We start from the raw sequence: 26955 nt of genomic DNA, 5'->3' as shown, positions 1-26955 counted from the left end.
CCACCAACTTTGACTTCTAAATACTTTTCCCATCCCCTTCATTTTCCTCCCTTCTCAGTTTCTACCTCTTTAGCCCAGGACAGGATAGTTGCAAAACAATAGATGTTACTTGGCAGGGACTGCTTCAGGAAATTTTTGTTAACCCCACCCAACATTGGGCTTCCCTGGTGGCTTAGATGGTAACGAATCCGCTTGCAATGCAGGAGAACTGGGTTCAATCCCTGGGTTAAGAAGATTCCCTGGAAGAGAGCATGGCAACCCACTCCAGTATTATTGCCTGGAGAATCCTCATAGACAGAGGAGCCTGGAAAGTCCATGGGGTCGCAATGAGTCGGACATGACTGAGCAACTAAGCACAACACAGCACAGCACCCAATGTTATTAAATGTCTTGACCGAGGCTGGTTAGGGATCTTCCCCTCCTAAGAGGACGTAGCAGTTTTGGTACATTTGGCATCCATCAGGCCAGAACAGCTCATTACACTCTCTTAAAAGCCCTCTTATCACCAATTCTCTTCCTTCTTTGGTCTTATCAGCTTCTTATTTTTCTTAATGTCTAAATGTTGGACAGCCTCAGTGTTTAATTCTGGGCATTTTCTCTCTCCATCACTGGGTCCAGTACTTCCCAAAGTTCAATCATATGTATATCATCTTTATGATTTTTGACATCCCTCAATAATTATTACGTTTTCTTTAAATGGATAAGATTTTTTAAACTCATATATTTGAAAAAAAGATTTTATATCACAGCTATAGAGAAAATTTTAATATCATAAATAGAAGATAATCTAAAAATAAACCTCAAAATACATAAATGCAATCTTGTCAGATTTAAAATAATCAATAAAGACAAGTCATTATTAATATATATATACTAAAATACACACCTCAAAATTAGTTACTAATGAGAACTGAGCTGTTCAAAATCAGCCAATACTGACTGGATGGTTGGCATCACGTTTCTTCTCATGCTTACAGTCAAGGAACCTGAAGACCATGAGGGAAGATAATTTGCCGAAAATCAAAGTAGAGGCAGAGCTGGAGCCATGGCCCAAGACGACGGACTGCAGTTTCAGAGAGTGGTCTCAAGGAAGGAGAATTCAGAAACACTGGCTCCTGGGGGTATTGAAAGGTTGTTGCTGAATCATGCAAAGATGCCGGGATTCTTTGCCTCTGGAGGAGAAGAATTCAATCTGGGGCCAGAGACAAGGCTTGATTGCTCAGAGCTTTTGTGTAATAAAGTTTTATTAAAGTATAAAGGAGATAGAAAAAGCTTCTGACATAGACATCAGAAGGGGTACCCACTTGCTAGTGTTAGCAATGGAGTTATATACTCTCCAATTAATCCAAAGAATGTCTGGAGGTTGTAAAGACCTCACCAGACCTACTCCCATAATTTACATTTTAAGATAACAGAATTAGCCAGAAGGTTTAATCCAGAGACTGTCCTCAGGCAGGATACATTATTATTATACAATCCTGGAACTAAAAAGCCTCTTGATGAAAGTGAAAGAGGAGAGTGAAAAAGTTGGCTTAAAGCTCAACATTCAGAAAACAAAGATCATGGCAGCCAGTTCCATCACTTCATGGGAAGTAGATGGGGAAACAGTGGAAACAGTGTCAGATTTTATTTTGGGGGGCTCCAAACGTGAGTTTGAGTGAATTCTGGGAGTTCGTGATGGACAGGGAGGCCTGGCATGCTGCGAATCATGGGGTCGCAAAGAGTTAGACACGACTGAGGACTGAACTGAACTGAAATACCAGACCTACTCCCATAATTTACATTTTAAGATAACAGGATTAGCCAGAAGGTTTAATCCAGAGACTGTACTCAGGCTGAGATACATTGTTATATAATCCTAAGGAATGTAGAGGAAAAAATAGTTTATCCTTTCCTTCTCCTTGAGAATTCCAGACCCTTCTCTCCTTGGAGACCCCTAGACTTATCAACCTGCCTAGGAAATGACTCTCTCAGTATCAGGGTTCAGTCAGCAGGGAGAAGCTTGGTGCATGGTAGAGTAAAAAAAAAAAAAAAAATTAAGTGCTAAAGTCCAAAAAGGTTCTGGTCACATTGCAAATAGGCCAGTTAAGCCATGTTACTATACACCTATGACTTTACCCTTTGAACCTGTTTCCTGGCATAATTCAGGAACAGTGGAACTGTGAGAAATCAGACACAGTACTGATTGCTCAGCCCAGTGGTTACACAGTCAGTAGCAGTTTCCTTTCTTCCTCTCCCATTTTGGTATCACTAACATTGCCACAGACCTACACACCAACCAGCTCTATGACCTTTTGAAGACATAGCTAATTTCCCTCCATCACTGCCTTGTGTCCAGTGCTGGAAGAAAGGACCTCATCTGTGCTGGGATAGTTGGCAAGGAGATGCAGCAGCTTCTGGTATCTTTTGTGAGTTGAGTCTGTAAAGACGAAGATGGCCTAGAGACAAATTCTGCACCCTCAGATAACCCCCAATTTTCAGTTGCAATGGGAGAGCTGCAGGCTCTAGGGGCAAGTATATAAGGCCAAGGATATTGTCACATTTCTGACTCAGTGAATGCTGAGGCCTCTTGGCAAGTTACACCCAAAAAAAGCCCTGGCAGAGCAGGGCTGTGGGGAACCTAAAGTCAAGCAGAGGAAGCTGAAGTTGGCACTTTCGGGCATATCTTGAGATTCCATGTGTCCCTGAAAAGAGTCAAAATGTTTCTGGATTCTTAATACCAAGGAAAACAGATGGTAAAGCAGCCAGTTCAGTTCAGTCACTCAGTCATGTCCGACTCTCTGCAACGCCATGAATTGCAGCACGCCAGGCCTCCCTGTCCATCACCAACTCCCAGAGTTCACTGAAACTCACGTCCATCGAGTTGGTGATGCCATCCAACCATTTCATCCTCTGTCGTCCCCTTTTCCTCCTGCCCCCAATCCCTCCCATCATCAGAGTCTTTCCAATGAGTCAACTCTTCGCGTCAGATGGCCAAAGTATTGGTGTTTCAGCTTTAGCATCATTCCTTCCAAAGAACACCCAGGGCTGATCTACTTTAGAATGGACTGGTTGGATCTTCTTGCAGTCCAAGGGACTCTCAAGAGTCTTCTCCAACACCACAGTTCAAAAGCATCAATTCTTCAGCGCTCAGCTTTCTTCACACTCCAACTCTCACATCCATACATGACCACAGGCAAAACTATAGCCTTGACTAGACGGACCTTTGTTGGCAAAGTAATGTCTCTGCTTTTCAATATGCTATCTAGGTTGGTCATAACTTTCCTTCCAAGGAGTAAGTGTCTTTTAATTTCATGGCTGCACTCACCATCTGCAGTGATTCTGGAGCCCCCCAAAATAAAGTCTAACACTGTTTCCACTGTTTGCCCATCTATTTCCCATGAAGTGATGGGACCAAATGACAGGATCTTCGTTTTCTGAATGTTGAGCTTTAAGTCAACGTTTTCACTCTCCTCTTTCACTTTCATGAAGAGGCTTTTTAGTTCCTCTTCACTTTCTGCCATAAGGGTGGTGTCATCTGCATATCTGAGGTTATTGAGATTTCTCCCGGCAATCTTGATTCCAGCTTGTGCTTCTTCCAGCCCAGCGTTTCTCATGATGTACTCTGCATATAAGTTAAATAAGCAGGGTGACAGTATACAGCCTTGACATACTCCTTTTCCTATTTGGAACCAGTCTGTTGTTCCAAACAACAGAATTGGAAAGACTAGAGATCTCTTCAAGAAAATTAGAGATACCAAGGGAACATTTCATGCAAAGATGGGCTCGATAAAGGACAGAAATGGTATGGACCTAACTGAAGCAGAAGATATTAAGAAGACGTGGCAGGAATACACAGAACTGTACAAAAAAGATCTTCAAAACCCAGATAATCACGATGGTGTGAACACTCACCTAGAGCCAGACATCCTGGAATGTGAAGTCAAGTGGGCTTTAGAAAGCATCACTACGAACAAACCTAGTAGAGGTGATGGAATTCCAGTTGAGCTATTTCAAATCTTGAAAGATGATGCTGTGAAAGTGCTGCACTCAATACGACAGCAAATTTGGAAAACTCAGCAGTGGCCACAGGACTGGAAAAGGTCAGTTTTCATTCCAATCCCAAAGGAGAGGAATGCCAAAGAATGCTCAAACTACCGCACAATTGCACTCATCTCACACGCTAGCAAAGTAATGCTCAAAATTCTCCAAGCCAGGCTTCAGCAATACGTGAACCGTGAACTTCCAGATGTCCAAGCTGGATTTAGAAAAGTCAGAGGAACCAGAGATCAAATTGCCAATATCCACTGGATCATGGAAAAAGCAAGAGAGTTCCAGAAAAACATCTATTTCTGCTTTATTGACTACGCCTAAGCCTTTGACTGTGTGGAACAATAAACTGTGGAAAATTCTGAGAGAGATAGGAATACCAGACCACCTGACCTGCCTCTTGAGAAACATGTATGCAGGTCAGGAAGCAAGCTGGAATTGGACGTGGAACAACAGACTGGTTCCAAAGCAGCCAGGAGACTGCCAATTAGGAAGAAGTAGTTGACCACACACATTGAAAATCTCCTGGAATTTGCAGCTAGATCTCAGGAGAGATGCATGATGACATCAAGTGCAAGATGGGTTAAAGTTGGCAAACCACTGGAGATGGACTAAGCTGGGTGAACTAACCACGAGTCCCTGAGTATCACACTTCAGTATCAGATACCCAGCAACAGGGCAAAGAACAGAAACTGGAAAGACCAGAGAAGCAAGAAAACCCCTGAATGAGCTTGTGGATATGCATCCAGGGACACTTCTTTTCAATCATTATGACTCCAGATCATCACAACCCCACATGGCATGCAAAGGGAGGAGAGAAAGAAATGTGAACTATGGGGCATATACCCAAGAAACCAAATCATCAAAGATGTGACTTAAATTAGCAAAGACCTGAGATGTGTTAACTGATAAGTTAAAAAAATTTTCCCCATAGTTCCCAGAGGGAAGTAGAGCCCAGGGTAAGATTAGCTCACTTGTGGGGGTTCTTGCGGGGTGGGGTGGGAGGAGTACATTCATCTAAGCAAATTGCTAAATTGTCAATTTCAGGGCATTCTGTACCTTTACTGTATTTTTCAACACTTTGAGAACCGAGACTATTTCCATATAATCAGGCACTTATCAGGCGTTCAACATTTGTTGAAAAAATGAAAAGGATGAATGATCCTAAATAAATGACTGATTTTGGAACAGCACAGTCTAGGTTTTAATTATTTGCATATACCAACTCACCAATTTTCCCAAGGTTTAAAAACACATACTAGAAATAAAATTCTTTCACTTTACACAACTTCTTATATCATAAATATAAGATCCTGGAATAATTTACCTAAAAGATTTTACAATTTGTTAATGACCTCTAAACCAGATAACCCCCACAATGCTAATTCAAATTGTTGGAAACATGTCTGGACCATGAAGCAATCACCTCAAAGTGAAAGTTGCTCAATCATGTAGGACTCTTTACGACCCCATGGACTATATCGTCCATGGAATTCTCCAGGCCAGAATACTAGAGTGGGTAGCCTTTACCTTCTCCAGAGGATCTTCCCAACCCAGGGATTGAACCCAGGTCTCCCACATTGCAGGCGGATTCTTTACCAGCTGAGCCACAAGGGAAGCCCTCAAAGATTCAAAGAAATTCAGTATTCCCTCCATATAACATCCCCAAAGTAATCAAACCAAACTTAAAAATGCAAATAAAAAGTACTTTAGACCCTTAAAAAGATGTATCCTCTACTTCTCCTCCAGAACTCTAAACAGTCAAGACCAACTTTTCCTAAACCAGTTCTTCCATACAGAATTAGTCGACTAGGTGTGGTGGCCCATGTAATAAAGGCAGTCATGTATCATCACACTCCCTTTGGACTCTTTATAAAAGGTCACTGTCTGCCTGTCAGATCCTTGGCTTGTCAGGTATTTTCAGAACCAAAGCATCTAGAAAAAGCATTATACAAAAGTTGTACCCACCTGTTTTAAATCACATTTAGTATAGACAGTGGTTAAGAACAGACTGTCTTATTAGTGTTTGGACTCCAGTGGCTCTATTTACTTCACCATGAACACTATTTCCCCACCTTTAAAATGGGGATAATGATATTTTCCCAGTGGAGCTGTCGTGAGGATTAAATGAGTAATTATTGGTAAAGCACTCACAACGTTGCCTGGCAACAGCCAGTACGAACGTGTGGGGATTAAGACCATAATCTCATGGATTTAAATTTAAATGCTCTTAAAAAGCAGATAAATTAAAACTGTCGCATTTTCTAGACACTCCCTAATTAGTTGCTCGAGGCTTTCAAAGTATTTATAACACGGCAGATAGATAGCAAGGAAGGTAAACTCAACAGAAAAGAGACAGAGGGGGGAAAAAAGGAATACAGGTTGGTTGCTAATTCCATCAGAAAATTCTCCGTTCAAAAATTCACGTATGAATGCCCTCCTTGGTCATTCTATGCGATTATACATTTTTTTCAAAACAAGATTTTGTTTTTAAGAGAAACTAACCCGCACAATCTAAGGGAGGGACAGCATTTCCCTGAGCCACACGGAGACCTGGGTGAACAGTGGACGCTTAAACGTTAGCGTTTCTAGAGAGTCGGTAACTAAGACTTCACAGAGACGGTCAATCATTCGAATTATCAGAAAAACAGCAAGCGCTACGAGGCCTCAGACCCAGGCTGAACTTGCTCACAGACAACCCCAAGCATCCAGGGGTAAAGCCGAGCCTCCGAGCCGACCCGGGCGTATTGCTGCGCCCAGACCATGAGCCCCGCGTCTCCCCGTGGAGAACCAGATGCTTCCTCCGAACGCTTTCCCGGTGCTTTCGAGATCCAGGAGAAAGAGGAAGCGAGGTAAGGACACCTCCAAGCGAACAAGCACTGATAGCCGAAGCCCCGAACCCGACCGAACGCCCGACACCCACAAAACGCGGGGGCGCAGCAGCGTCTGCGACGGCGGAAGCGGGAGGGGCGGGGCGGTGGGCGGCCCTCCGGGTGAGGCGGGCGTTTCCGGCGTGCGCGACAGAGCGCTCGGGCGGGGGCACCGCCGCCTCCCAATCGCGCACAATGAGACAGCGCTGAGCGCCGGAAGTGGGGCTGAAGGAAAACACGGAGAGGGAGCCCGGCCGGGACAGGAAGAGGCGGGGGGCCGCGGCGGAGGTGGTGAGTGTTCCTGGGCGCCTCTTCCCCTGTGTCCCTTTCAGACTCGCGTCCGGGGTGGCTCTCCGGTGGGTTCTCCGGTCTCCAGAGTTGAGGGCGGGCCTGGCCCGAGAGGTACGTTGACTCCATCCTCTGCCGGCCTCCTCGCCTCAGTTGCGAGGACCAGGGATCCCCCAGGCCGGCGAGGACTGAGCTCTCAGGCTTGAGTCCGCACCTTCACTTTGTGTCAAACCCTGCGGGGACTGGAGGAAAAGAGATCGGGGTGGAGGCACTCGCCCTCAACCCCCTGTCCGGCTGGGAGGGACCCCGGAACCCCATCGAGGAGGCAGGTCACTTCCTGCTTCCTGGTCCCCGCGGTGGCTTCGTGGCCAGGAGTGCGGAGACGCCTCCTGTTTCTCCGTCTCCGACTCAAAGGATGGAAACTGAGGCAGATCGGGGGTGGGGCGGTCACTTGGGGATCGAGGAAGGAGAATTGCTGTTTCATGACAAAACCGAAGTTGTTTGGGGTGGGGAAATGAGGACTGGGGTGGTTAGCGGGAGTTGACCCTTGGTCGTAAAGCCAGCCCCTCTGACCGGAGCGGAGCCTTGGTCAGAAGCCCAGGCTCTCCGTAGCCCAAGCGATTGAAGCCTATCGGTCTGAATAGTGGCGAGCGAAGCCGAGGCCCCAGGGTACCGAGAAGGGACTGAAAAGTGGAGTCGAGAGATGTACTGCCTCCACAAAGTTTTGGTTACTCTCTATTAACACTTGAAAGTAATTGCCAGCTTGTTTTTTTAAAAGACTGGGGAGTTCTCTGAAGTATAGGCTCGGGGTGAGGTATTTGGTTTATTTGGGGGGGGGAGGTTCTGAAGAAAAAAGCTTTCGTTATATAGGTAAACGCCAACCAGCTTGGTATGAATGACTTTTTAATATTACAGTTTTTAGGACATTTAGTTTTCATCTTCATATTAAATAATACTAATTTCTATGAAGATATTCTAAAACTAAGCCTCCCACTTCTAATATAATGCACTGATTATTGGAATGTGATGGAAATTAGGAAAAGGGTTTCTTGCAGGCTTTTATACATCTGTACAATGAGTGTGTGATATTTTGTGAATTTGATATGATGCCTTGTTATATTGATAGTTTAATGTTTCTCCAAAACACCTTTCAGGTGAAGAGGAAGAAAACTGAAGTCAAAGACCATGGGAGATGCCACAAAACCTTATTTTGTGAGGCGTCCTAAAGAGCGAGGGACTACAGATGATGAGGATTTCAGAAGGGGTCACCCCCAACAAGATTATTTAATAATGGATGATTATGCTAAAGGCCATAGCAGTAAAATGGAAAAAGGCCTTCCCAAAAAAAAAGTAACACCAGGGAACTATGGGAATACTCCCAGAAAAGGACCGTATGCTGTTTCTAACAATCCATATGCATTTAAGAACCCAATTTACAGTCAACCCACTTGGATCAATGACAACCACAAAGATCAGAGTAAGAGATGGCTTTCTGATGAACTTGCCAGTAATTCAGACAGTTGGAGAGAATACAAACCTGGACCTAGAATCCCTGTTATAAACCGACCAAGAAGAGACTCTTTTCAGGAAAGTGAAGATGGATATAGGTGGCAAGATGGAAGAGGCTGCAGAACTGTAAGACGACTATTTCATAAAGAGCTGACAAACCTGGACACCATGTCAGAAATGGAAGCGGGAAGCCCTGGTAATGTTTCCAACTTGTCAAGTTACAACCCTGAAGTCAGCAATGTCTTATTTTTCATTCTGAGGAGCTTTATTATTTTCAGCAATGCAGTTCCAATTTTTCATAGTTTTGGCTTATTTAATGTGATTATTTTAAGGATAATCATGTTATTTGGGAAGCTTCAACACACTGCATATATTGATCCCTTTAAAAGTTAACTTTGCCACAAGGCTCGTTTTGCCTTAGTAAAAGTATGTTTCCCATTGGTGCTTTTTACAGAAGAGGGTGATCATATCCCCCTAGGGATATATCATAATTTCTGAGTGGTATGTATGTGTTTTCTAAATTATATATTGTAACTTTGTACTTGAATTATGTATGTATCCATAATATAAATGACAGAATGTAAAGCTTAAAAAAAAACTTATTTGATATAAAAACATAGTATAGACTGCATGTATCTCCTGGTACAGAGGGATACACATTTTTTTGTGTGAAGTATCAATGTCTCGAGGAGGAGAGTGTAAGATTTTTTTTTTTCCTCAAAAGTGAACATGGCAAACAGGTTGAAAAACATTGGTTAAAAAGTTGGAAATTCAGTTAAAAGCTTTGCCTTTTAGTTTCAGTAAAACCAAAACCCAATTCTAAGTATCCTATGTGCTTGATAATTGCCCCAAAGTTGTTATTTATCCCTTCTTCCAAAAAACAAATAGATTTTGTCCACGTAGCAGAGAAACAGAAGAATCAAACAGCCTTGTAAATCTTTAAGCTGAAAAGAACTTGAAGGAATTGCAGTGCTGTCATGATGTATCAAAGGTAGAAGCACAGTTTTACAGAGCAGGTAGCTGTGTCTCCGGTGAGGTTAAATTTGTCCCCACTTGTTTACGCAAAGTGGGAGATGAGGAAGTGGAACTGAAATCATGTACTGTGCTGCTCTGGCCGTGAACTCAGCCTCACTGACCTGGAATCTGACAGAAATGAACATGTATTCATAATTTCTGGGCTTTTGAAGTTTGTATATATTTAAGTAGTTCTTTGTTACTGTGTCCAAGTGGGACATGGACATTTTAATTTAGTTACCAATTGTTGGTCTTTAAGAAAAGGTTGCTTTTGAGCAGCATTATAAAAAGAAAGGTTTACAGGTCAAAAGTTTGCCACCAGATATTATAAGAGACTAAAAATCAGTTTTTCTGTATTGCTGTCTAGTCTTAAAAGGAAACCTTAAGTGATATTGAATGGGACCTGCATTTTTACTATCTTTTTGTTGAAGTCAATCCAAAATGCCAATGTTTTCTCTATATGAAATTACAGGTGTTTGCTTTCAGTTTGGAAATTAAGGACTGTTCAGTTTTTATTCCTTTAAAAATCTTCGCAAAGAAAATATTAAGCTTTGGCATAATATTACTTACTGTAGCAACAAGTTCAGTTTAAAGTATAAACTTTATAACCTAAGGATACTCAGAGTATCCTTAAAAGACTCTCATTAAAGGACCTAAAATTTTCTTAAAGAGTCGGACACGACTGAGCGACTGAACTGAACTGAACTGAATACCTTAATAACAAAGGTTCTTATTAAATGATATGAAAAGATGTAATGAAAATTATCGTAGCATTGCTTTGTTTTTTGATACTAAGTTTCTCTTTTCCAGTTCACTTTACTGCTCCTACCTACTTCATTCCTCAAATATCCTAGATTGCCAACTTAATATAGCTGGGACAGTGCCATTAATGATCTTAGCTGGAAACATCCATTCAAATTCATGTGTCTTTTGTAAATGGAATAATGGACCATATTCAAATAAAATATGAGAAACTTGGAATACTGTATGTAGAGAATACATATTACTACCTAGAGCCTGGGAGAAGCCAGGTAGTCTTCCTCTAAGTAATTATGGAAATTTGTTTTAGCAATACCCAGCTTTGCCTTCCTCAATTCCCTCCAGTGAGATTTTATTTGACTGTTTTTACCATGCAGGACTATGAAATTCAGTTTAAGATTTTGTATAACCTTGTCAGTTCTGGTTAATTTAATTTTTTTTTTTTTTTTTTTTACAAAGTAAAAAGGAGTTCTATATTTTAGATGCGAATAGCTTTCCTACAAGAAAGGCTTTTTCTTGTATTGTTAGATGAATTTCAGAATTCCATCCATGCTCAATCTCTGTTTCCAATCCCTTTATTTGCTTTAGTCATGTATGCCTGGACAAGATACTTTCTTGGACCAGCATTTTGTGCATCTGTATCCTGGGGATAATATTAGCATCCATGATAGGATCACTTTAGGGATTAATCTGAAGCCACCTAAAGTGCTTACATTGCATCTGTTGCATGAAAAAATACTCAATATTGGTAGCTGCAGTTATCATCATCAGGCAAAATTTCTGCAGCCCTCCACTTCTCTTTGTAAAATAAGTTAACTGTACTTTTGGAGAGAAATTAAAGTTACTCTTTCTAGAAAAATTGTATAGCAAATATAGCGAGAAGCCTTTGTAATCGAGAGAAGTGAAAAAGTAATTTGGTTGCATATCAATTTTTGTTTTGGTGAACCAAGAGTGGATTTTTCTGATTGTGTTACGTGTGTCAGTGTAAATCTTTAAAGAGAGTTTTGCCTAAGAAACTCCTGCCCGGGATACTAAAGTTAGATGCAGTTATTCAGAGTTTGTAATGATAAACAAATTAGAATAAACATACCTCTGAGTTAAAAGAATTGCTTATCTCAAAGCTTTATGCAGACCAGGAGTACTACCCTTAAAAGATTGTGCTAATTTAGTTGTGAATAGAGGGAGTGTTAAAAAGCAATAGACTGATTTTAACTATGTGTCTTTTACTATTTTGTTTGGTCCATTTTGATTCCTATTAAAATAAAAACTTTGTCCTAATACTTTATCTTTTTAATTGCTGCTTTATCATAATATCGAAGCTGTTTGCAGAATTTCATTATATTCATCTCAGGGTAGTTTGAGTACATTGCATGCTGCTTTTCCTTCAGAGCTGTTGGTGATAGCTTTTTTAAAAATTAAAGAGTCCTATACCTCCCTTTCCCGACATAATTTCTTTTCAATCAACTGATTTATTGTACCTGCTCTACAAGTAATGAGTTCCACTGAAAACTTGTCATGGCAGCTGCTTCATGCAGAGCATTTCAGTTGGTTTATATTTTCAGAGAATAATTTTTGGTAAGCCATTTAAAAACTATTCAGTCCACTTAATCATAATTTTAATTGAGGAAATGAATTTCATTTTACTTTTATATGGTACTAGCAACTTCATTTTCAGAACTTGATGGAAATTACCGAAGCTATTTAGAACTTTTTTTTTTTGTAGATGAATTGCACAAACATCTTCAGGTTTACTGAGGTTGAAAAGTCCTAAGTCTTAAAAAAGGAACAGATTCGTTTATTACTTATAAGGACTGTAGAACTAACAGCAGAGTTTATAAGCAGATGAATTAGTCTGAACTTGCAGAAAGCTTTTATTTCAATTGCTAATTTGTTTTTGTTTTTTAATTTGAAATGTGCTCTGTGCAGGCTCATCAAAGAAGTTAAAATGAAAGTAAAGATAAAATGGTTAATAGTTATCTTCAGTAAATAAAATTTTGGCTTCAATTTCTTGAGGTTAACATGGGGGAGGGCCCAATTCTATGATTGCCCGATTTACAATTCAGTGATAGATTTTCACTCCAGATAAGAATGAAGTTGATTTCTCAGTTCTTTGGAGATAATACTGTCCATCTTTACTCCAGTGGGGTTGTTTACTTACAAAAAATGAAAGCAAATGTGGACAGTTTTCTTTTGAATACCAGCTATCCTTACAGGTATATTAGAAATTATTAAATATATGTACATTATATGTTCTATTATGATATATTAATTACATTAGAATTACTGATGTACTTGCTTCAAGTAATAATTTTTACTATTGCTTGAGTAAACTCAGCAGTATACTAGGAAGAAATGATAGAATCAGATTTTATAGTTGAAGTAGAAGTCTTTTGTTTTCCAAAAAGATGGCTTCTGTGGATTAGTGTATCCACATGTTGAGGTATTTAATGAGCATTTAAGCTTTTTATCCATGGGAGAGGTGTACCTTCTCTTTTGCTCTGTGTTCAGGTGTCATTCAGCTATCACGTGATTTCATGAATAAATATGTAAGTTCTGCTTTTGGCTTGGGGTTATTCAGTATCGCCAATAATATTTTCCCCCTAACTTAAGAAAACAAGAAACCGAGGTCCAGACCTCGGAAGCCACGGAGAACTAGAAATGACGAAAATGAACAGGATGGAGACTTGGAAGGCCCTGTGATCGATGAGTCTGTGCTTTCAACGAAGGAGCTGCTGGGCTTACAGCAGGCTGAGGAGCGGCTGAAAAGAGACTGCATCGACAGGCTGAAAAGGGTAACAGCTTTATTTGTTAGTTAAAATCCTTGTTTTGGTTTAAACTATGTTACTAATCGGAACATGTGCTTTAAAGAATTATATATCCTACTTTCTTATATAAACACTATAGATCAAAAGTGACATTCAGTTTGATTTAATAAAGTTTCTTTTCTTTTAGAATTTCTTTTAAAAAACAATTATTAGCATAATGATAGTGACAGTAATTTATTAACAATTTAGTAAGTGTGCAGGAAATCATCTTCTGGCCAGCTTTTGTTTACCTGTATTTTGTCTCTGTACAGCTTTCTGTCTACATGTCTCTCTAAATATGTATTTATATACAAATATATACATGTCTGTAAATCTCTTCAAATTGTAGCGACCAAGAAACTACCCTACAGCGAAGTACACCTGCAAACTTTGTGATGTTTTAATTGAATCAATTGCATTTGCTCATAAGCATATCAAAGAGAAGAGGCACAAGAAAAACATTAAGGTAAGTGTAATGTAACCTAAACACATATGTTTGTCAATTATTACTTGTCATCTTTATGACTTTCCTTAAGACTGTGATACTAATAATTTGGTTATTTATATTACTGAATTTATGTCAACCAGAATACTTTATACTGGTCAGATATGTTTTGCTGGGTAGTCTTGAGAATTTCCTTAGGACAGTATCAGGACGAATGAAGCCAATGCTAGGACCTAGATATGTGTCCTTATGCCAGTAATAACAAAGTAAATAATATGCCATTATTGTTTCTAATGTTCTTTCCTTACACTTTTTCCTTATTCCTCCCTTCTCTCTATTTTATGTGCATAAAGAAGTGTGTGCGTGTTTGATAAGATGAAGACTAACACAGCTAAAGGGAAAAGGAGGGCTGAGAAAAATATTCAAGGGTACTGTGCAGGGTGTTGTCTCAGTGACTGGTAGAAGGTAAAAATGGTGTGAGTCATTTTTAATCTCAACATTGATCTTAAAAGGAGAAGCAAGAGGAAGAGTTGCTCACCACGTTACCCCCGCCTACACCCTCCCAGATAAATGCAATTGGTATTGCCATTGACAAAGTGGTACAGGAGTTTGGCTTACACAATGAGAACTTGGAACAGAGACTAGAAATTAAACGTATCATGGAAAATGTGTTCCAACACAAGTTACCAGGTATTTTCTAGATTTGTTTTTCTTTTTAGCTACCTAAAATACCCCATTCATTTTTCTTACCATTAGTAATTTTTGCCTAATAGAAATCAATTTGCCATGTTCTAAAGCTCTCAATTTTTTGTTTTTTATGTTTTTGTACTGCAGATCTTTATGTTTTTGTTTTTCCTGGCTTACCCTAGGGTAGCAAAGACTTTTACATATGTTGTTAATGTCATAATTGTGAATTTCACTGTGTTCATTTACATGTCCCATATTATTAGAGCACCATGGGACTCTTGTGTATGTGTTTTGTTTACCTTTCTATTTTCCATCTCTCAGTTCAGTTCCTTTTTTAGTTGAAGTATAATTGACTTACAGTATATCAGTTTCAGCATAGTGATAACAATATTTTTTATACATTACAAAATGATCACCACATCTTTCTACCTATGTACATTGACAGAATATTTTGAGTTAAAGTGTCCTGGAGTCATTTTCAAGTTATCTCTTTCTAGAAAAGGTTCTGTTTAACCATGCTTAAAAGAATTGCACCATCTAAAATGAGCTTTGAAACTGATGTATAATAAATTTTGTGCACTGTTGAATTGATGTTTCCAAGTTGTGTCTTTGGAGCCATGAAAGACTTTTTTTTTTATAGAAAGCTCCACAAGTGATTCTAATCCACAGCCAGGGTTGAAATCACTATTTGAATTTATCATTGTACTACCCATCAAACTATTCATTTTACTGAAATATTCGTATAGTATGATTCATATTCATATATTTGTGTTCAGAAAAAATAACAAGAATCTGTTCATTTCCTTATATAAGGTATCTCATCTTTGATGTTGTAGACAAGCTCCTGAGATGTCATTTGTAATTTTGATTTTTGTCATAGATTTCCATTGTAAAATTGAGTGTACTTTGTCTTGGAAAAATTGTTAAAACCCAAATAAATTACTTGACTTATCCTGGGAAAGAAAAAAGATATAAAGTTCCTTTTTTTGGCCCAACAGTAGTAAAACATTGGGGGGAAAATGCCATAAAATAAATACACGTGGTACCCATACACACATTTTCCTCTAAAGAGTGACTCACTTGCTGCCTAACATTTTAAGTTATATCAGTGATAAAACACTTTCTAAAGTTTTCCTGAAAAGATTGTATTATGTTAAACTTTTTGTTCATAATATAAGGAGTATTTATATTGAAAATAATGTAATGCTGATTTTTGTGATTATTGTTTTACTGAACCATGATCTTTATACTAAATTATACCTGTGTATGGTTTCAAAAAGGTGAATGAAGTATCTGCATTAACTCTTCAGTGTACTCCTAGGTTTATAAACATATAACAAAGTTAGACATCTCTTTTCGACTTCCATATTTTAAAAATCATTTTAGCTAGTATTTTCTCTGCAAAATGTGAATAAAGGAAGTATTAATGTATTTTACAACTGGTATGAAAAGAGTGGCTATTAAAGTAAACTGCGTTCAATGCAGTCTTCCCTTTTAAATAAAATAAAAGTGAAAGCAAAGGCAAAGAGTCACCCATTCGTGTCCTTTCATTGTGCCAGACTTCAATACTGTTTTTCTTTTGTGTGTAGTTTTAATTGATGGTTCCATTTCTGAAATAGCAGTGTCTTGCATTAACTTTTGAGAAATGTGATTTTGTAAATGACTTCTATTTATTAAAAAAAATTTTTCTTTTAGATTGTTCTCTGAGATTATATGGGTCATCCTGTAGCAGATTGGGTTTCAAAAATTCGGATATAAACATTGACATTCAATTTCCAGCCATTGTAAGTACAAAATAAATGTTAGAATTTTCACAGAGTGGTATGGAAATTCTATTTTTTTCCTCTAAATGTGAGCTATATGTGGATATATTTTAGATGTTTGAGGACAGTTTAAGTGTAATTTTTTTTTCCTAAAACTACTTTGTTTTTAAAAGTATAATTTTTTCCTGAAAAATTTTTTTAATGTTCTTCTGTATGCCTTCACTTTTAAAGAGTTTCCTCTTACATACACCCACCTTGTAAAAATAATTACACTTTTGAAGAACTGCACCCAGCCTAGATTTCTGGTTTAAACATGGTTCAGAAAGATGTTGGTGAGTCAGAACTTTAAAACTGGAAGGCACTTTAATAGGTTATTCGTTTACTTACTGGCGATTCCTGCAGGTCAATTTGCAAATGGTTTATGCCCATTTACTTGGGTTACTGCTTAAAAACAGACATAAAGATTTCTGACCTCCTCCCCAAATTTTGTATTTCACACTCTCTCATTCCTTGCCATCCCCAATTGCTATAGCTACCTGGTCAGTTGACCAAGATTTTACTTTTCTTTTAACCTTAAATTCTAATTAATATTTTAGCAGCATGGCAGTTATTTGGATTTCATGTCATTCATTCATTCTTCAAGTCTGTGTGATATGCCAAGACTATACTAGGTTCTAGAGGCCAAAAAAATATGATTGTTTCTTCATGAAATTCATACCTAGTGAAGGAGATAAGTAATTATGTATAGATAGTTAATTATAATAAGAGCAATTCAGAAAAACAAGGTTCTCTGACAGAAAACAAGCAGTCCTGAAGCCCCTTTGAATGGATAACATTTAAGCTGAACTCTAAAAGATGAAAAGGGATGGAGAGAGTGAAGGAGTGTTTTGGCTTGAGGGCACATCATATGCAGGCATTGAGCATGGCCTGTTCAAGGAGCTAAAGGAAAAATTGTTAGGGCTGTGAAGGGACCTAGAGAAAGAGGAGCATAAGATTAGGATAGAGATGTAGCCTGGATCCCCAAATACAGGAAGCTGGAATTTCATTTTGACCTAAGGGCATTAAGTAGCCAGACTGAGAGTTTTAAGGAGGGTCAGGACTGGATCTAATGCATGGTTTTAAGTGGTTTTGGTTCCCAGTGTAGCAAGGATTAGAGAAAGGCAAGACAGAAAGAAGTGAACACCAGTAAGCAATCTGTTGAAGTAGTCTCACAGAATAATAGTATAGTATTAACAGTTTGACAGCTTCTAGCCACAGCTTCGGAGAAGGCAATGGCAGCCCACTCCAGTACCCTTGCCTGGAGAATCCCATGGTTGGAGGAGCCTGGTAGGCTGCAGTCCATGGTGTTGCGAAGAGTCAGACACGACTGAGCGACTTCACTTTCACTTTTCACTTTTCACTTTCATGTATTGGAGATGAAAATGGCAACCCACTCCAGTGTTCTTGCCTGGAGAATCCCAGGGACGGGGGAGCCTGGTGGGCTGCCATCTCTGGGGTCTCTCAGAGTCGGACACGACTGAAGCGACGCAGCAGCAGCAGCCACAACTTGGAGATTTGCTGAGAGGCTAATTAACTCATGAATTAGTGAATCAGGAGTTAACTGAGTAGTCAGTCTCTTTTTGCCCACAGTCATCATCTTTCAGTGCTCATCTCTCTGTGTCTGACTGTGCACCTAGCACAATGATTAGTTCCTTTACTCAGGTAGTAAGGTGCTTTCTAGTTTGGAGAGGCATTTGGGTAACTTCAGATGACTGTGTGTTACCTCAGTGAAGCCAAAGTACTTATGAATTATTTGATGTATTCATTGATTTATTTCCTAGATGTCTCAGCCAGATGTTCTCTTACTTGTCCAAGAATGTTTAAAGAACAATGGTAAGGCCAAATTCTTTCCACATTTGGTTGTTAAATTTTTCTTTTGTCTATAATTTTAAATATATCTTATTTTTCAAGCTTTGAAAATAGGAAGTCATGTTTTTTTATTTACTTATATGAGTAATAGCCAAGCAAAAAACTAAAGCAAATGCCCATGAATTATTAGCAGGTTAGTTGGAGTCTTGTTAGTTGTTCTACTATGCAAAATAACTATTTTGGAAGTAAAGCTTTTTGCTTGGTGATAATGTCACAACTTGTAAAGATTATACAGGCCCTAGCCTAAGACTGATAAGAGTCAAAATATGTAAAATTTACTCTTGAAGTTAAAACCAAAGGATGTTCATCTGTATTCCATGGCTCAAATTAATACTTTATGAATAATAAATAGTGTGACTCAACTCAGATTAATGAATCAACAAATAATTATTCCCGGATATGTTATCATACGTCCAAAGTAATGTCCAACTGGGACTTGACAGCTTGTGTGCTTTCCGTAGGCCTGGTTAAATTGTCTCATCCCTGAATTAGTCTTTCCCATCCTTTTTGTTTTGACTGAATGAAATGTTTAAACTTTTCTTCTTACTTCAGTCAGTATGTATTTTGATCCCACATGTTTTAGTAGCTTTTGCAGCAGTTTTGTTTTTTATTGTCCTATCCATATTTATAATGATTTTAGTGACCTAACATTTAAATGTTCTAGTTCAATAATGTAGCCATTTCTAATCAGACATTAATTTTGTAAAATAAGAGTTTTAAATTAATGTGATTACTTGATTCTTGAATATAATACTTTTTCCTTTTCAAGTCATTTTTATCTCATAATCATCTCTTATGAGCTTTATTGCATAATGGTCTTTCAGAAGACCCAACAGATGATACGCAGCTGGTACTTGTACTTTATCTAATTGTGCTTTTAAACAGAGGCTTAATTAACTAATCTGTGTAATATTCTTTTCTTTTTCAGACTCTTTTATTGATGTTGATGCAGATTTCCATGCTCGGGTGCCAGTGGTGGTGTGCAGAGAAAAGCAAAGGTCTCTTTTTTTAAACTGTTTATTAAGTATCAGCTTGCCAAAAGCACTTGTACTTTACTACATCTTAATGTCCAGTTTCTAGAATTACAAGCTCCTATGTGGTTAATTTCATAAGCTTGCTGTTAGCTTTCTCTCTCTACTGTTGGTGTTTAACCCAAGAGGAAAAGGTATTTTATTTTAAAAAGAAGAAAAGTACTTAAAAGGAAAAAATATAGAAAGGAAGCATTTTGATCCATTTCAGTAAAAAAAAAAACAAAAAACTATCAAATAGTTACTTGCTCTGATCACCTTTATTTGCCATTCTTTTTAGCAGCATTTTAAACAGTACTGAAAACAGTTGGTATGACTTCACCCATCTGGAAACACTCCCATTCCCACTGTAGATGGGTGGTTTGTAGGCTGTAATGAGTCACCATCAAGCAGATTCCTCCAGCTAGAGAAAACCCTTTTGCTCCTACTAAGATTAATTCATACTCCCATTTGAAACATTTTATACTTCTTTGCATTTCCCCCTAAAAACTGTTTTAATATAAGAAAATGTGACAGTTTTAGTTCTTAAAAAATAAAGTTTACCCAGAAAATAGCTGCCCTATCTTTTTTAAGCCAGTTATTTAAATGACCCATAAAGGTTTAATGAGTTTTTTATTTTCATTTTTAAGGCATTTATTATCAGTGTAAATTAGTTGGTGGTAGTGTAAAAGAAACCTGATACCTGTATAACACTTTATCTTTCTCTTTTTTCTTCTCATTGTCACCCTCTACCCCCCACCAGTGGTCTTCTTTGTAAAGTGAGTGCAGGAAATGAAAATGCTTGTCTGACAACAAATCATTTAACTGCCCTTGGAAAACTAGAATCAAAGCTGGTTCCTCTGGTAATTGCATTTAGGTACTGGGCAAAGGTAGGTTTGAGTTCTTTAAATAAATGAATACATTCTATGTATGCCTAAGCAGTACACTTTGATTTTTACATGGTTCATTTAATCTTAAATGTTTGGATGCATATTTATAGACATCAAGAGAGTTGGCATATTGAGTATTAGAAATTTTAATGAATATAGAAAGAAAAACTTAACTGTTTCTGTTTGACTATAGCATATTGTTCAAACAATCAATGATTTATGATACTTATTAAAAATTAGATTTGTAGGTCAAATCTAGGTATAGCCTACACATTTACATTTTATCTAGTTTCCTGAAGTGAGTCTCAGATACAGGAGAGTTGAGATAAAGCCTCTTATACCATCCAGTAATAAACCCTTGCTTAGTCATGTTGACTCTTTGCAACCCCATGGACTGCAATCCTCCAGGCTCCTCAGTCCGTGGCATTTTGACAAGAATACTGGAGTGGGTTGCTGTTTCCCCCTCCAAAGTATCTTCCCAACCCAGCGATCGAACCTGTATCTCCTGTATTGGCAGGTGAATTCTTTACCACTGAGCCACCTGGGAAGCCCCAATAATGTACCCAAAGATTCCCAAAAAATGAAAGCTACTATCTGATCTTGCTTTACATTTCTACAGTATTTTAAACATGGTATCCTAATGAAATGCTCAGATGAACACGAGAGCATCACATTTCTCCAAAATGTAAGGTCCCATCACGATTATAAACTTGAGATTCTGTATAGAAAAAAGCAAAAAGCTTTATGGATTAGGACATGGCAGTGACAACAAATAATTCCTGTTGCTTGAGTCGAAGATGCAACAGAGACAGAGGAGGCCCCACTCTTAATTGAGTGAATTGGTAATCACAATATGGTATGCTTTGAAAGCAGCCTCCTACTTTATCACTAAGTTGTTATTTTCTGCTAGTGCTAATTGGTTTGTCTGCTTTCTTTCCTCTAATTACGTTTCTGACCAAAGCATGCATTTTCGAGGTAGCAGCTAAGCATGAGGGGGTCATATTAAACTGAGCAAAGCCAATTGGCTTACATTCGGGATTAAATCATTATTTTGACTTCATTAACAAGTTTTTGAACCAAGTGAATGGATTTACCATGGATATCAAAAAATAAATAGATTTTTAGAGCCTTTCACAAGTGAGTTTAGTTAACAAATGAAAAATTTGAAGTGGAAACTCACTGAAAACCACAATATGTGTTTACAACACAAGTATAAGGAAGTTGGGTATTTTGTCATTGTGGAGTTTCATTTTGAAGAGTAAATCACGTGATAAATGGAAATGAATTAACAGATTTTAGACCAAATTGCATAAATGACAAGTTGGTACAAAAGAATGCTTATCCTCTTTTCTCTCATTTGTAGCTTTGCAGTATAGATCACCCTGAAGAAGGAGGTTTACCACCTTATGTGTTTGCTCTGATGGCCATTTTCTTTCTTCAACAAAGGAAAGAACCCCTTCTGCCTGTTTACCTAGGATCATGGGTATAAAACATTTTTTGCTTATGTATCCAATATTGATTTTATTATGGAGCCACAATCCCTTGAGCATAATTTCAAAGTCCAAAAACCTAACCAGAACTGACATGAATTTATTTATCCTATTATTGTGAAAATTCATGCCTCTCACTGCTGAAATATTAATGTATGTGGCTACAAGATGCTGCCATATACTCTGCTAGGGAGACTGTTACTTTTCTAAACTGAAGAAACTTATAATTTATGGAGCACATGATCTTGAGGTTTACAGACAAGAGAATGTGAACCTACATTATCATTTGCTACACGATTCTTTGGGTACAGTTTTATAATTTGATACTTGAATTTATGTATCACCTCCAGACAGGCAGTAGAAAGCATTCAGTTCGCTATCACTTTCTTTTACTGGTCTTTTTGTTCTCTTTCTACCCTGTTCCTGTGAAACAAAAGAAAATGTAAGTGCTGAGATTGCTACTCATACCACAGATGCAGAACTTAGAAGTCACCTCTTAAATAATATTTTGCTGTAATCTTTAAGATGAATAAGACTTCAGTGACCACTGAAGGTGACCACTCTTTCTTTCTGGATAAATTAAAGTTGAGCTGATTTATTCAAATAGTAAAATTTAAGAAGGAGCCATCTCAAAGTCAAAATGAAGTTATTTTCATTCTCTTGAAATGCCTCACTTTTAATCCCTAGGTGAAATTCCTTGATAAAAGTCTTATGTGTATCCTTATTTTATAAAAAGCTTCACTTGGTAAAAGCTTACTGTGATACATCCAGTATTTTAACTACTTGTTTTCTTACCATATGCAGGATTCTCATCATTTAATGAGGAGATGTTCCAGAGCCGTAGTTCTTATATATATATAAAAAATAAGATTTTAGGGAATTTTTTTCTTATATACTAAATGTGACGAGAATTAAGCAAGGACCTTTATCAGGCAGGCCCTGAGAACAAAGGCTGAAGCAGAAACACTGTCCTGGCTTTAGGAATGCAGTCTGCTGTGCTGTGACCCAGTTGCCTAAAGAGAGTTCTCCTTGTGCTTGTGGTACTGAAACGAAAAAATTCAGGGTATCCTTGCTAGTCTGTCTGGTGAAAAAAAGGGTGAGAGAACAAAGTCAACCCTTAGTTGACAAATAACCCTTTTCATCAGAGCTAAGTCTGATACGAAAGTCTTTGAAAAAGACTTTCTTTTCACTTTGATCCAAGAGAGATAGGAGTTTAAGATAACAACCAAACCAGTTGGACTCCTGGGCCAAAAAAATGCCTGAGAAGAGGTTGGCTGTGTTGCCTTATCACTGCTGTCTTAGTGAAATCTGCCTTTTCTTGTGTCTTCCTCTTCCCTGAAGGGGGCATCTGTCACTGATGTGAAGATGCACGGGAAGAAGAGCACTTCTCTTCTGGTGATGGGGATCTCCTCAGGATTTGCTTAAGAGAAACGTGAACACCTTTGTCTATAGCCAAGTGTACTATTTCCTTGGCAGTGATACCAGAAGTTCTCTAAGATGACAAAATTTGGTTTTGATTATGCCATTTATTTTTGAAAATATAATGACAAAAATAAGTATATAGTGGTCAAACACTGGATTGAACTGTATATATCAAATAAGGCAGACTACTGCCTGACCCAAAGTGATCTTAGTCTTCACTTTTTTAAACTAGTTAGGTATCAGTGTGCTGGTTTCTGCTAGAGTATTAATCAAAAAAATACAGCAAAAATACAGAAAAGAAATTCAGTGCCTTGTTCATGCCAGATATTATATATCACTGTTTCTGTAGAAAATCTATTGAAAACTTCAAAATTATGTGTATGAAAGTATCCAAACTGTTTTCTTCAAAATCTTTAAATCACTCTGTATGTTAGTCATTGTACTAAGCCCTGAAAGTAATACATGAGTGAATAAGATTAGATTCTTTGTCAAGAAGTTTAGAGTATCATATTTCTGTGCTCTGATCTGTGTTTCCAAAAATCTTTTGGCCATTCTCTCCCAACCTACTCATATCTCTTTCATGTTGGAGACTGTCTCTCTGACCTTTTACTCCCAATTAAAATTTCCATTTTATTATCATTTGATACTGGTATGTGAGTTGTGAATGATGACTAGCTGTAACTCTGTCTTCTTAGCCTCTTTTATCCCCTACAACAATATTTTACTAGTCTCCAAGTAAATATTTTTTTGAATCATTCTTATTTTAGATTATATAAACTTAACTCTTAGGAAACAATTATTTTCACTTTAAGAATGCCAGATAATACAGTAGAAAGAAGAGTAGTGTCAAGTGTTAAAAGCTTGCCAGCCCTGAAAGTCACCCAGGATTTGCCACTAAAATCCTTATAACCTTGAGCAAGTTGTTTAATCTCTGAGCCTTGGGGAAAGACTCGTCTGAGAAATTTTGAAATGAGATCATGAATGTGGAACTCCTAGAACAAGGCAGGAGAATAGATGTGGTCCTTTTCCTCTTCAGTAGAAAGTCAAGTTCCTCTTATTGGGTGGAGGTTTGAACTCCTAAACAAGTGATCCTTCTGGAAATAACAGCTGTAAATTCTCAACAAAACACATAAAATAACAACCTGAAGGCTCTGGAGACTGAAAAACTCAGACAGACTTTAGAGAGAAGCCCAAAATTAAGCAAATGACCAACACAGAGTGAGTTCCTGTTTTTCAGTGGCTTTACCGTAAAGGCTTTACTAGTAGAAAAGCCACTCCTCTTTCTGGGCAGAGGACCTAGGGCCACCAAATAATAAGGGGAAAAAGAACAAAGAGGGAAAATACAGAGAAGTGGAACCCTTAATTCTTTCTGGCCACTCAGCACATCTCTGATTGTTGATCAATCCAGTGCACCATATAAGGATCTTGGAAGTTATCGTTCCATCCTCACAAAAAGAAAAAAGCTGAGCATGCTGAAAATCAACAACTCTTATTAGATCCTTCAGAGAAGTGGGGTCATGGAGAAAACCACTGGCCCCCAAATTGGAGAGACAGGCAGGTATATAACTTGTCAGAGCAGAAACCCAGGAACAGAATCCTGCCTCTGGAACCATTACCAGGCTAAGAAAACTGTGATTCTGAAAGTTCAGTTTGGATAAGCGTGAAAGTGGAAAAACAGCAGAGGGCCCATTCATAGGGTGCTCATTTCATGAGTTTTATCTCCAGAAATACCCACCAGGTTCTCAGGGTAAAGATCCAAGAAAAATCCTCTATCCAGGAAAAAGGTTGTCAATTTGACATTGCCTAGAACATTCTGCTGTCTTAGGTAAAAGCCTGCCCTCAAGGGAAACAATTTTACCAGAGCCAAGTTGGACTATAAAGAAAGCTGAGTGCGGAAGAATTGATGCTTTTGAACTGTGGTGTTGGAGAAGACTCTTGAGAGTCCCTTGGACTGCAAGGAGATCCAGCCAGTCCATCCTAAAGGAGATCAGTCCTGAGTGTTCATTGGAAGGACTGATGTTGAAGCTGAAACTCTAATACTTTGGCCACCTGATGCGAAGAGCTGACTCATTTGAAAAGACCCTGATGCTGGGAAAGATTGAGGGCAGGAGGAGAAGGGGATGACAGAGGATGAGATGGTTGGATGGCATCACTGACTCAATAGACGTGATTCTGAGTAAACTCGGGGAGTTGGTGATGGACAGGGAGACCTGGCTTGCTGCAGTCCATCGGGTCACAAAGAGTCGGACACGACTGAGCGACTGAACTGAACTGAACCTCCTTGTTAAAGTGCTGAACTCAATATGCCAGGAAAACTCAGCAGTGGCCACAGGACTAGAAAAGGTCCGTTTTCATACCAGTCCCAAAGAAAGGCAATGCCAGAGAATGTTCAAACAACCCCACCATTGCACTCATCTCACACACTAACAAAGTAATGCTCAAAATTCTCCAAGCCAGGCTTCCAACAGTATGTGAGCTGTGAACTTCCAAATGTTCAAGCTGGATTTAGAAAAGGCAGAGGAACCAGAGATCAGATAGCCAACGTCTATTGGATCATCAAAACAGCAAGAGAGTTCCAGAAAAACATCTACTTCTGCTTTATTGACTATGCCAGAGCCTTTGTGTGGATCACAAGAAACTGGAAAATTCTTAAAGAGATTGGGAAAACCAGACCACCTTACCTGCCTCCTGAGAAATCTGTTGCAGGTCAAGAAACAACAGTTAGAACCAGATATGGACCAATGGACTGGTTCTAAATTGGGAACGGAGTACATCAAGGATGTATATTGTCACCTTGCTTATTTAACTTATATGCAGGGTATATCATGTGAAATGCCAGGCTGGATGAAGCGCAAACTGGAATCAAGATTGCTGGGAGAAATATCAATAACCTCAGATACACAGATGACACCACCCTTATGGCAAAAGCAAAGAACTAAAGAGCCTCCTGATGAAAGTGAAAGAGGAGAGTGAAAAAGTTGGCTTAAAGCTCAACATTCAGAAAACAAAGATCATGGCATCTGGTCCCATCACTTCATGGGAAATAGATGGGGAAACAGTGGAAACAGCATCAGACTTTATTTTGCGGGCTCCAAAATCACTGCAGATGGTGATTGCAGCCATGAAATTAAAAGATGCTTACTCCTTGGAAGAAAAGTTATGACTAACCTAGATAGTATATTGAAAAGCAGAGACATTACTTTGCCGACTAAGGTCCGTCTAGTCAAGGCTATGGTTTTTCCTGTGGTCATGTATGGATGTGAGAGTTGGACTGTGAAGAAAGCTGAGTGCTGAAGAATTGATGCTTTTGAACTGTGGTGTTGGAGTAGACTCTTGAGAGTCCCTTGGACTGCAAGGGGATCCAACCAGTCCATTCTGAAGGAGATCAGTCCTGGGTGTTCTTTGGAATGAATGATGCTGAAGCTGAAATTCCAGTACTTTGGCCACCTCATGTGAAGAGTTGACTCATTGGAAAAGACTCTGATGCTGGGAGGGATTGGGGGCAAATAGATGGTGAAACAGTGGAAGCAGTAAGAGACTTTATTTTGGGGGGGGCTCGAAAATCACTGCAGATGGTGATTGTAGCCATGAAATTAAAAGACACTTGCTCCTTGGAAGAAAAGCTGTGACCAACCAAGATGGCATATTTAAAAGCAGAGTCATTATTCTGCTGACAAAGGTCCATCTAGTCAAAGCTATGGTTTTTCCAGTGGTCATGTATGGATGTGAGAGTTGGACTATAAAGAAAGCTGAGCACCGCCAAATTAATGCTTTTGAACTGTGGTGTTGGAGAAGACTCTTGAGAGTTCCTTGACTGCTAGGAGATCCTAAAGGAAATCAGTCCTGAATATTCGTTGGAAGGACGATGCTGAAGCTGAAAGTCCAATACTTTGGCCACCTGTTGTGAAGAACTGACTCATTGGAAAACACCTTGATGCTGGAAAGATTGAAGGCCGGAGGAGAAGGGGATGACAGAGGCTGAGATGGTTGGATGGCATTACCGACTCAATGGACATGAGTTTGAGCAAGCTTTGGGAGTTGGTGATGGATAGGGAAGCCTGGTGTGATGG

The 26955-nt window shown here is 38.7% G+C and overlaps 1 protein-coding gene across 13 annotated transcripts in view; it reads left to right on the top strand.

Annotated features, from left to right (window-relative positions):
* The first annotated feature begins 7002 nt into the window (after positions 1–7002).
* TUT7 (terminal uridylyl transferase 7) overlaps positions 7003–26955 on the top strand; it is a 58229-nt gene continuing 38276 nt past the window's right edge. For 12 of the 13 annotated variants that reach the window (XM_040244929.1, XM_040244887.1, XM_040244894.1 and 9 more), the window contains exons 1-10: positions 7003–7190; positions 8342–8892; positions 13080–13261; positions 13623–13739; positions 14231–14408; positions 16101–16189; positions 17989–18040; positions 19005–19074; positions 19847–19973; positions 21337–21456. In XM_040244929.1, the coding sequence (XP_040100863.1) occupies positions 8373–8892; positions 13080–13261; positions 13623–13739; positions 14231–14408; positions 16101–16189; positions 17989–18040; positions 19005–19074; positions 19847–19973; positions 21337–21456 (1455 nt within the window). In that variant the 5' untranslated portion in view covers positions 7003–7190; positions 8342–8372. Of the gene's footprint in view, positions 7302–8341; positions 8893–13079; positions 13262–13622; positions 13740–14230; positions 14409–16100; positions 16190–17988; positions 18041–19004; positions 19075–19846; positions 19974–21336; positions 21457–26955 lie in introns of all 13 variants that reach the window. The other variant, XM_040244845.1, reaches the window with a different exon arrangement.

This window comes from Oryx dammah, unplaced genomic scaffold (genome assembly GCF_014754425.2).
Source record: "Oryx dammah isolate SB20612 unplaced genomic scaffold, SCBI_Odam_1.1 HiC_scaffold_1, whole genome shotgun sequence".
Lineage (NCBI taxonomy): Eukaryota > Metazoa > Chordata > Mammalia > Artiodactyla > Bovidae > Oryx > Oryx dammah.
The sequence above is the reverse complement of the archived record's forward strand: the minus strand, read 5'-3'. Positions and strand labels throughout refer to the sequence as shown.